At 36.9% G+C, this 12,208-nt stretch overlaps 1 protein-coding gene across 4 annotated transcripts in view; it reads left to right on the top strand.

The window, feature by feature from the left end:
* Nucleotides 1-12,208, top strand: part of LOC139968773 (heparan-alpha-glucosaminide N-acetyltransferase-like) — a 29,149-nt gene that overhangs the window by 1,660 nt on the left and 15,281 nt on the right. For 3 of the 4 annotated variants that reach the window (XR_011793533.1, XM_071973137.1, XM_071973139.1), the window contains exons 3-11: nucleotides 792-913; nucleotides 1,729-1,850; nucleotides 2,495-2,564; nucleotides 3,105-3,162; nucleotides 3,897-3,994; nucleotides 5,205-5,281; nucleotides 5,814-5,844; nucleotides 6,690-6,826; nucleotides 11,663-11,784. Coding sequence is in view for 3 of the 4 variants with exons in the window: in XM_071973137.1 (XP_071829238.1) it covers nucleotides 792-913; nucleotides 1,729-1,850; nucleotides 2,495-2,564; nucleotides 3,105-3,162; nucleotides 3,897-3,994; nucleotides 5,205-5,281; nucleotides 5,814-5,844; nucleotides 6,690-6,826; nucleotides 11,663-11,784 (837 nt within the window). In the remaining variant the exon portion in view is untranslated. Of the gene's footprint in view, nucleotides 1-791; nucleotides 914-1,728; nucleotides 1,851-2,494; nucleotides 2,565-3,104; nucleotides 3,163-3,896; nucleotides 3,995-5,204; nucleotides 5,282-5,813; nucleotides 5,845-6,689; nucleotides 6,827-7,760; nucleotides 7,898-11,662; nucleotides 11,785-12,208 lie in introns of all 4 variants that reach the window. The other variant, XM_071973138.1, reaches the window with a different exon arrangement.

Here is a 12,208-nt window from a genome sequence, read left to right on the forward strand (position 1 = left end):
AAGCTTAGGTCTAGTTCAGCCCAAACAGAATACTAATACATTCAAGTTATGTGAGGCTGTTTAGCATGGTAGGGTCAATTATGGTGTACTCTAAGAAATGGCAAATTATACTCATTGTTATATAATTGTGTGTATTCTTACATATATCTTTTGCAATGTCTGAACAACATTCACAACTATATTTTGTGTATTTTTTTGCAAAATACTGATCAATGACAATGTTGGTAATTACGGTAGAAGTATCTTTGCTCACAATGGTGCAGTTTCGATACCTTGCATAATAATGGTGAGGTATCTATACCTACTATTTAGTGAAGTCTACCTAAAAGTGTAAAGTGCATAAGAAATTTCACTTGCAAATACTATCCCTTTAATTGCGAATGTACCAAGCCTTCTTTTCGTCAAGTGACCGCTTAATTCATTTAAGTGATGGAATGAGTTGTTTGTCTGGAATTGACAACTAAATATTTATATTTAACACTTTGCCTTATGAGTTAGAAATGTTGGTAGTAGTTATTTCTCAGAAGCATTTCTAGATCACCTTAGTTGTTATTAAAAATGTTGTTAGTTAAGTGAAATTATTAAATTGTTGATCATTGCCTACTGTGCTTCATGTAGGGTGATATTTCACACTGTCCAAGCAGTTAACTTTGAGACATTCAGGGGGCGATAGAAGATGATTTCCTTTTTTTCTGAATTTTTCTTTTACAAACATTTTTTCTTTTCTATTGTCTTTAAGAATTTAAATGACTGACTCTTTGTTTTTTGTTCTTCTTCTTACCTAATTTCAGTGTAAATTGCTGCATATTGCTACAGTTGATGCAAGGATGAATACCACAATCAAGGTAGACACAGCATGGCCTACTGAGTGGTTAATTTCATCCACATCGATCTCAACAGCTCATAATTGCAAGTAAGTATTTTCTTTGATTAGTCCAAAAATGAAATCATTTTTTTAAAAAGAATCAAATTGATCAGTTGCTATAACTATAGATGTGAAGTTGGTAAGCAAGTGGTTACTATGGATATATACTTTTTTAACTTTTGATGTAATTTTCATTCAGTAATGAAACGTGATACCGTGTTATCTTTAGCTGGACCTGAGATGTCCATCGCTGTATCGTTTGTATACACTGTGCTGTGGGTATTGACCGCAGCTGTATGTACTGACTGTACACTAGTGTCTAATTACCGAAGGTAGCAAGCTGTGTGTGTAATTTCTGGGATCGATGGTGGTGTCTAACACTTCTGTTACACCTCATTCAAAACTTGGTCAGATTACCGGCATTAGACGTTTCTTTTTGCGCGAGTCCCCACACCCTTTAAGGTTTGGAAGTCACTTTTGCATCCAAAGTTCTTTATGGTGAAAAAAGTTGGCGATTAATCTCAGCAGGTGTAAATGACAATAATGCTGTCAGCCCAGATTCTAATATGCAAAGTAGATTGGTAAGGTTTACCTCTGCTACAAAAGTGTAGTGGGCCAAGGATGAAGTATTAAAAGTTTCTTAAAAAAAAAAGCATTTTGTTTGTTCTCAAGATTATTGGACAATTTCCCGTGACAAAAGTGCAACAAAATTATTAATGTGGTGTCTGTCTACATTAGTGTATGGGAAGAGTAAATATGTTGCAAGCACAACCTGCAAGAAATACATTGAACTTTTCTTTCTCTATCATCAGTTGGATGAAAGCAAAATTCATTTCATTTCTTTCCCATTCCTCTCTTGTTAGTAATACTGTCCACTTTGGAGAAAATGGTCGCTATACAATATCGATTGCCTTTATAGACGCACAGAGATCTGTTGCCAACTGCACATTTACAACACCTGGCAGGCCCCAGAATGCAAACCTACGTAAGTCACAGATTACATGCTTTCGTGTATGGTAGTAATAAAAACTAGGCTATGAGGCTTGTTTTTGTTTTCCTTTGGCAGAAATTGAAATGCCCACAGCTGCCTTTTTGCATCAATTGGTGTAAATGTAAAGATGCTAGGCAAAAGAATAATAATTTAAGCTTCCACATCGAATTTGGAATTCTTATCAAGCTGGTAGCTCGATGACGTGTGTTGTATTATGACCCGTCGACTGGGTGATTGGCCAGTTTCCATGTATTTTATAAAGAGGTAGTGTACGTGGGTGCGCCCCCGATATAAAGCAGCTATTGGAGTTCTCTGTTGAAAAATGTCTTGATTCTGTCAGATGTTTAAGTAAACTTTACAGATCAAGATTGAAATTATGATGAAGTGCAAGATTCAATTTTTTCTCCAAGATTTTCAATAGTTTGTATGTGAGTAATAATGACATGATGAATGTCCCGTGAGACTTGAGTAACATTGGTCAATCACTCCCTCGTTAAGTGGAAAATCTAGGACGTAGACAAAAAACACAAAAAGTTGTAATGATAACAGAACTTGAGCAGAGAGAATTACCATAGCGATGACCTGAAGGGTCATTATTATTAATGTTGTTTTCATTTGTTTTGTTTTTTCCTTCATAGCTATTTACATTGCCATTTCTGTGTATGTTGGTATTGCAGTGATATATATCATTTTGCTGCAGCTGAAAAGGTAAGTTTATTCCAGATATGACCTGCACTTCGTACACAACTCCATTTATTTCATTGACTTGAAGTGTAGTCCAGTAACAGATAAAGCAAATGGCTGACATTTAAGAAAAATTACTGGTGATTGCCGACACATTGTTGTGACAATCTGAAATTTTCAGCCTTAGTCGTCTGAATTCAATATTAAGTGATCATGTGAAAGAGAGGGGGTGGGGGACCTTAAACTGAAATCTGTGACTAGAGCCCACTAACATCACACCAGAATAATGAAATCAGGCATAAAAGAGGAAAGGGGAGTGGGGGTGGGGGGGGTGGAGTGGTTCTCTAATTAATAATATCTAAATTATGGTAGCTATGTGGGTACTAAGATTGAGTGGTGTCCAATAATATGTGTGAATATTACTTCTTGTAGTGAGACTATCAAATAGTTACATGCCAACACAAAAAGCAGCCTTAATTTCACAATATTGTGAAAAATCACAGGTTTTTATAATTTCTGTCATAGATTCTTGTAAAATTCTTTGATAACTTTCTCTCTTAATAGATCTGGACTGTTTACAAAGCTGTTATCCTGTCTCTCAGTGGATAGATTAGTTGATAGTGTGAGTATAGCATATCTCTGCTTATTCATAAGTAAACATTCTTTTAACAACCATTAGTAAAAATAAAAGGATTTGTTTGGCTTGAAGTAACCATCATCACGAATGTAATATTTATGCTGCGCAATTCAACTACCTCCTCCCCCACCACCTCTCCTTTCCCCTCCTCTCCCGCCCCTCTCCTTTCCCCTCCCCCAAATAGATATACTGAGCCAATGACCAATAGTTAACACATCACTGAAGTTGAATGCATGCAGTGTGCTTCATCTCCCTCCCCTCCTCCCCCTCTCATCTCCTCCCGCTTCCTCCTTCCCTCCCTCCTCCTCCCCTTCTTCCCTCCACCTCCACCTCCTCCCCCGACCCTTACACAAAGAATTAGTAGATATGTTGATCCAAAACTTTCCATAGATATCTGCCATATTTGAAGCCTGTCCTGGTCCAGGCCTTGTTTACTACCAATACTGTGTTATTTCCAGTTTTCAAGTTCATGAGGGAGAAAGAAACCCAAAATATACTTCATATTATACTTTCAAGGGCTTGCAATGGACATTGATCTGAAATAAAAAAGAAACCTCACTAATTTGCAAAGTTAATTATATTGAAAATGTTACATTCAAATCTAAAAAGGTGAAACTGGTACTGGTAGACTGTCGCACCAATTAGCTCTTTCTAATGTGTCTCCCTTTCAAATCTCATCGAATGAGAATAATTCTAGTCCTGCAACATCTGTTTTGCAGGATCTGGGCACTCCGACGTTGAATGCAACTGAGATAACCATCAACAACAGTAAAGCCAAAAAGAAAACTCGTCTGAGATCCTTGGACACATTCAGAGGGTAAAGAACTTGATTTGGCTTGCAAAGGATAGCCCAGTGGAAAAATTTGTTCTTGAGCAATGAAAGAGGAACATATTCTAAGCTTCCTGTTGAAATTTGAATGCATTTCCTAGCATTTTTCTAGGAACTGGTAATTGAAAGTGTCTCCATTTATACCCATAAGTCAACTTGGAAGTAAACAGGTGTGATGTGATAGTTGCACACTGACATCAAAATGTTTTATTTTGCTAAAAGAAAAATACTTTATGGTTTGACCTTGGATTGGATGAGGCTCCAACTTTATCAAAAGCAATGTGAAGATAGCAGTACACCAATGACTAGTGTATTCATGTTGAGAGTCGTCCCAATATGAAAATAGGACATTTTGGATGCACTGCAAGGAAATTGCATGTTATTTTGAAAATGTTACAAAACCATAGAAAGCAGATTCCACCAGTATACTTATAATATCTTCCTCTGTCATAAGTTCAAAGTAACTGTTCATCTGGTCTACTTTTTTAAAGAAATAATTTCTACAGAGATCATTATCTATTATTATGATTATTATCATGGTTCCTTATATAGCGCAAATACTATAAAATATATATATTCATATGCGCTTTACATGATGAAGAATAAAACATTAATAAGAAAGAATTAAAAAAAAAAAAAATCAAGTTAAATTAAGTTAAAATAGTGGATTAAAGAATATAATAATTACATGATAAACAGTAAAACAAATATACAGCAAGAAAACAATTTTACGAATCAGAAATCAAGTGAATGTAAAATATAGCAAATAAGAAAATATGATATTAAATAGAAAAATAAAAAAATGTTATATAAAAATCTGGGAAATTAAAATCTGAAAATGTAAATAATTGCAAGATTTAAGTTAAAAGCAATGGCATATGTTGACCAGAACAAAAGTCTGTTACTGTGAATGTATTAACAGTAAATCAGCTTGCTCTATTTTTATCTAACCTCAATGTCTAATTTGGTAATCTGACACTGTGTCAAAAGTAGGATGCTGAGGGGGCTGCAGCATTTCTTCAGCTAGGCTGTGCAGGATGAAATCTTCGCACAATATGCACTGCTGGTTCTAGTATTGTTTGATGATGATTCAGCCTCGCTGCAGGAGAAGATGCAGCTGCTGCAGCATTTCTTTTTTGGCAAGCTGCCTCAAAGACGTCCAGCCGATAAGTTTTAACCTGCGTTCTCTTTCCTACAGTATTGCCATCTGTATCATGATCTTTGTCAATTACGGAGGCGGAAAGTACTGGTTCTTCCTTCACTCCAGATGGAATGGTACGTCACAATATTAAGACATTGATATACAACGATGAGAAATAATTTGAAGGATAACAACATTTCCTTGAAGGATATGTAAATGAAGTAAAGATTGTCATGAAATGAAACAAAAAAGAAAAAGTAATTTCCTCTGTGTCTTTTGCTTTCATGATAATTGGTTCATGGAAGTTCATTCCCATTCTTACTAAATTCAAACAAGATTACTGATTACCATCACCATCACCACCTGACAAATGTATTTCTATATATCCACACATCAGAACTTGGAATAATAGTAACAAGGCAGTAATGTAGGTAGCAGGATTGCGGAGGTGCAGGGGAAGGGGGTAGGAGGAGGGAGAGTCAGTAAAATCTCCTGCCATATCTTTAAATTTAATGTTAATTTAGGAATAAAATGTATATATAGTTTAAAACTTAGTACAAGTGTTATTAATCGACATGCCTAACATGTACCAACTTTTGACTGTTTTCTGTAAAAGAACACTTTGGAATCTATATATAACAGTGTCTTTTGTGAATTTTCTTGCAGGCATTACTGTGGCAGACTTGGCGTTTCCATGGTAAGAGTTAAAATATGTTTGAGAAAATGCAAAGTCACTGAATGATTAGTTTCTGTTTTATTTTAATCATTTCCTGCTCTCGGAGCTAAATGAACTGTTCTGTGATCATCAATATTGTCCAGACGTGCTTGGAGTGTTGAGTATTAAAGTCTGTTCTGTATTCATATATATATCAGCTTCATGTAAATTATCAGCCAAAATTGTATTGTGCTGCTGGAATCTTGGAACTTGCAAGGCTTCTTCATTGCAATACTTAAAAATGCCTCTAAAAATTGTGTATGTGTGTATGTATGTATGTATTATACACATAAATATTCCAGACTGATTTTTGAAGGAGATTAAATGTACAAATGTACTTACTGACACCATGTACTTTAGTATAAGGTTATCCACACTGCAAATTTGGTTGTCCAAGAAGTAGTTCCCATAAGCAACCCAAGAACAAAAGTGACACGTACATGCGCACACCATCAGCCAGCACCCTTGAATTGTACATGTGAATAACCTTATCACTTTATCGTATCAAAGAGCTTGCTAGTGCTGATCAATTTTGTCAATGAAACATGTTGATGGTCAGAAAGTACTTACTTCCTCAAGAAAAATACAAGAATAATATATATGTTTTGGCATTCTTTGTTAAGTTTTTGCCTATTCTGTGAACATTTGGAAATTACTCGTCCATCCGATGAGCCTCAAGGACAAATTTAGTGGTAGAAGCCAACATTGGCAGACTATTAAAAACTGTCCTGATTCAGTGTTATATGTTTATTTGTTTGTGTTGCTTTTACTTTTCCATATTAAAACTGACATGTGATGTCATCACTTTATATGCTAATTTTCCTTAGGTTTGTTTTTATCATGGGTACATCAATAAAACTATCTCAAGTCAGCCTCTACAGCAGGGGTGTCAAAAGGAGAAAGATCTTTCTAAAGATTTTAACAAGAACGCTTATTTTGTTTGGTTTGGGACTTATTTTGGACGGTAAGTTTTGAAAATTATCTCAAGGAAATTGTTGCTCACTGCTAATATTGAAACAGCAAAGTAAGTTTGAAGAAGAAAAGTCCTCCCGTTTTCATATCCCACTTAAACATCAGAGGGAATTCAGAAGCATTTTGCCTAAATTTACTATTTGGATCTACTGTTCACAATATGGTATGATTGACAAATTCCTTGGAATTGCTTTGAACATGTATTGATAATATTAAGATGATAACAGAGTTTTCTGTCTTACTTTCAATCAACAAAATCTATTTGTCTCCAATTGTTCAAATTTGAACAAATGTACGTTGCCCCCCTCCCATCAAAAGTCTTATGAAGAGGGCTTGATTGTTCAAATTAAGTCAGCTAGGTCCAATATTTTTTTCTTTGCTTTGAAAATTTACTATGCTGCATCAATAAAATGCAAGTGGATTACATGTAAATTGAGAGCTAATGATCAATATTATGTTCACAGAATGGTACTTAATTACACACAAAGAATATATCTTAGATGTGACCGACTTTTGGTGTGAGTAGAACTTTATAAGCTTGTAATACAAACAGTGTTTCTCTTGGTTTGAGTACCAGCACAAGTACAAGATTAAGTGTGAGTACTCAATCTTACATTAGCATCTATACTAGATTTAAATAATACCCAGAGTGAAAATAGGAGTACAAATCCATAATGGTGGTTACCAGTACAGTTAACCATTAGGCTAGAAAACCAAAAAAGGAATCTGCTAAGCTTTCTCTATCTGAATGTTTTAGCAATTTTTGGTTTTCTGAAAACATCTACGTAAACTTATTTGACAAATATTTTTTTTGGTGAAATGTGAAATTAAATTCCACATGAAACTGATATTGATCATTAGCTCAAAAGCCTCAGTGAAAACCTTTTATAGATTTGCAACTATACGATTTGTTTAATTTTTCGTAGGTTTGTGTTCATAATGGGCGCATCGATCAAGTTATCGCAGACTGCCCAATATCGACGTGGCGAAAGTCATAGAAGAATCTTTCTTAAGATATTGAAGCGAAGTATTATTTTGTTTGGCATAGGCCTGATCTTACAAGGTATGCCCTCATTGAACCACCGCCTGGACATTGCTGTGCACATTATCTCTCTTGTGACATTGCCACACATTCTCTCTGTCATGTGACATTGCCACACATTCTGTCTGTCATGTGACATTGCCATCTCATTCTCTCTGTCATGTGACATTGCCATCACATTCTCTCTTTCTTGTGACATTGCTAAACATTCTCTCTGTCTTGTAACATTGCCATCACATTCTCTGTCTTGTGACATTGCCATCACATTCTCTCTGTCTTGTGACGCTGCGACACATTCTCTCTCTTGTGACGCTGCGACACATTCTCTCTTTCTTGTGACATTGCCATCACATTCTCTTTCTTGTGACATTGCTGTGCACATTCTCTCTGTCTTGTGACATTGCCATCACATTCTCTCTGTCTTGTGACATTGCCACATATTCTCTCTGTCTTGTGACGTTGCGGCACATTCTCTCTGTCTTGTGACATTGCCATCACATTCTCTCTTTCTTGTGACATTGCCATCACATTCTCTCTGTCTTGTGACGTTGCCATCACATTCTCTCTTTCTTGTGACATTGCCATCACAATCTCTTTCTTGTGACATTGCTGTGCACATTCTCTCTGTCTTGTGACGTTGCGTTCCAGTCTCTCTGTCTTGTGACGCTGTGACACATTCTCTCTCTTGTGACGCTGCGACACATTCTCTCTTTCTTGTGACATTGCCATCACATTCTCTCTGTCTTGTGACGTTGCCATCACATTCTCTCTTTCTTGTGACATTGCCATCACAATCTCTTTCTTGTGACATTGCCATCACATTCTCTCTGTCTTGTGACGTTGCGTTCCAGTCTCTCTGTCTTGTGACATTGCCATTACATTCTCTCTGTCTTGTGACATTGCCACACAATTTCTCTGTCTTGTGACATTGCCACACATTCTCTCTTTCTTGTGACATTGCTGCACATTCTCTCTGTCATGTGACATTGCCATCACATTCTCTCTGTCTTGTGACATTGCCATCACATTCTCTCTGTCTTGTGACGTTGCCATCACATTCTCTCTTTCTTGTGACATTGCCATCACAATCTCTTTCTTGTGACATTGCTGTGCACATTCTCTCTGTCTTGTGACGTTGCGTTCCAGTCTCTCTGTCATGTGACATTGCCATTACATTCTCTCTGTCTTGTGACATTGCCATCACATTCTCTCTGTCTTGTGACATTGCCATCACATTCTCTCTGTCTTGTGACGTTGCAACACATTCTCTCTGTCACATTCTCTCTTTCTTGTGACATTGCCATCACATTCTCTCTGTCATGTGATGTTGCTGTCACGTTCATTCCATCTCAGCCCTTACAACCATCTGATGTTTCAGTGTCTCGCCTCCATCATCAGGGCAAAATTTTTAAGGAATATTTTGACGACCTGTCCGTGGAATTATATTGTCCTGACATAAATTTAGTTGTCCCCCAAGAGAGCCTACTTATAGCCAAAAATACGTGACCAGTGTACACCCACATTTGTTTTTAACTTTGATCACGAAGTAACAGACATCACCTAACAGCATGAAAAACGTTGTTGATGAAACATGTCGAAATGTCTTCAACATATGGCACAAAACCTTGTCAGAAATTGAAGATATAAGGGAGATTCAATCCTTCTTGGTGAAACATCCCTGAAACCAGACTCAATTGCTGGAGATTCTCCCAAAGACTTCAGTGTTACCCTGCATAATCCATGTCAGTCACATGTCGGTCACATGTTGGTCACACGTTGGTCACATTTTGCCATTAGGTTTCTCAAGATTGTCCCCTTATCACTGGCTTTGCTCTCACATTAACCTTATCATTGAGAATGGTGTCACAGTCACCCAAATAAATCAGACCTTGCTGTCACAGGTCATAGTCAGCCTGTATTTAGTATACACATGAATCTCTCAGGAATTGCTGTCACATTACCCCAAGTTAATCTCGGAGACTGCAGTTTTAACCTAGACTCAATGTCATGTCAGTTAACGTCTCAGTATGCTGTCACAGCGGCCCCACCTCAAACATTACTGTTGCATTAACATTATCTCCGGGGTTCATGTTCACCCATGCAGGCTAACATTATCTCTGGCATTGCTGCCATATTCACCTAACCTCTGGCTATTCTGTCATAGTGGCCCTATCTCAGACATGACTGTCACATGACTGTCACATTCAGGGATTGCAGTCAGGTCACCAGTCAGTTCTCTTTAGATTAGCATCTCATTAACATTACCTCTGTTTCTGGCATTGCTGCCATATTTACCTTACCTCTTAGTAAGCTGCTACAGTTACCTTACCTCTAACATGACTGTCACATGACTTTCACATTCAGGGATTGTTGTCAGGTCACCAGTACAGTTCTCTTTAGATTTAATAGCATCTCATTAACATTACCTCTGTTTCTGGATATTGCTGCCATATTTACCTTACCTCTTAGTAAGCTGCTACAGTTACCTTACCTGTAACATGACTGTCACATTCAGGGATTGTGGTCAGGTCATCCATACGTATATCTTTAGATTAGCATCACAGCCATATTTCCTTGACGTTTGGGTGTGATGTCATTGTGACTCTACCCCAGACAGAGCTGTCACATGTACACTGCGTCAGGGATCTTGCTCACATTGCCCACTTAGATCTCTTTAGTCTGTAATTACCTGCTCTGGAATTGCTGTCACATTTACCCTATGTGGTTAGGCACTGTCACAATCACCTATAGTCTCTTTAAAGGCTGTCACAGTCTCCCTGTCTGAGGGATTTACAATGCCACACTTCCTGACTGATACAAGCAATGGTTGCCAGATTTAAATAATTGTAATCAGAAAGCAGGTCTGAAAGTACTTTTGCTGTTTTAAAACTGCAGTCCCTGAAAGATTTTGAAATAAAAATGTTTAGCAAAATATCACAAACATTTAGGCCACAGGAGTGACTCAACAGTGATAGTCTGTAATAAAAAATAATATTATAATAATATAGAATTAAGAACGCAATAGCCACTGTCAATTCATGGAACATTGTATTGTCGACAAACCTTTCATAAGAAAATAATCTGAGAAAAGAAAAATAGTGTAGAATACATCTTTCATGTGCTTATATCTCCCATCTTTGATCTTTCATATGTTTCTATTTCTTTTCAAATAGTGATAATTTCATAATTTATGATCATTTTTTACTATTTTGAGAGTTACTTTATGTGACTTTAGGGATACAATGCAGGTTAACACTTACCCTTCCATGCTTTTAAACTTGATGTGTGTTTCTAAAGGTGTTATCATTTCATGTGAAGGTACATGCCTACATCTTATTTCAAGGTGTCCTCACTGATATGAGGACAAACACAATATATAACATTTATGCCCTCTCAACATTTGTTAATATTCTATTGCTGTTAAGATTTGATGTTATATTTTAAAGACAATATCTGTACTGTATGAATCCATATTGCCCAGTGTGTTGTTTTATACATAATGTTGTTGATAGTATCTACCCAAATTAAACAGTTATGTGCTTAGTTCATTTTTAAATTTACTACGGACCATTCTCCTTGGCATTTGACATGATACATTTAAATGACAGACTTGCAAACTAGTCATTTTATAGATCACTTATTTCACTGAGACTGTGATTTCATAATAAGGAAGCGAGGGGGTGGGGGGGGGGGGGGGGGAGAAGGAGGTACTGGCAAGTTTACCTAAGTTGTCTTCTCTATTGCCCCAAAGATATCAACATTATTTATTATATCTTTTTGGGACAGCTGGTAACGATCTTTCACTGTACAGGGTACCTGGTGTCCTTCAAAGACTTGCTGCATCATACTTTGTAGGAGCAACTCTGCAGTTGTTGTCTCTGAAGCCACCCAACGAGGAGCGACTCAGGGTAAGCATCGACTACATCCATACTATCAATACTATCTGAACTCCATCCATACAAACAATACTATCTGAACTCCATCCATACTAACAACACTATGTGAACTCCATCCATACTAACAACACTATGTGAACTCCATCCATACTAACAACACTATGTGAACTCCATCCATACTAACAACACTATGTGAACTCCATCCATACTAACAACACTATGTGAACTCCATCCATACTAACAACACTATGTGAACTCCACCCATACTAACAATACTATGTGAACTCCACCCATACTAACAATACTATCTGAACTCCACCCATACTAACAATACTATCTGAACTCCACCCATACTAACAATACTATCTGAACTCCACCCATACTAACAATACTATCTGAACTCCACCCATACTAACAATACTATGTGAACTCCACC

This window comes from Apostichopus japonicus, chromosome 6 (genome assembly GCF_037975245.1).
Source record: "Apostichopus japonicus isolate 1M-3 chromosome 6, ASM3797524v1, whole genome shotgun sequence".
Classification (NCBI taxonomy): domain Eukaryota; kingdom Metazoa; phylum Echinodermata; class Holothuroidea; order Aspidochirotida; family Stichopodidae; genus Apostichopus; species Apostichopus japonicus.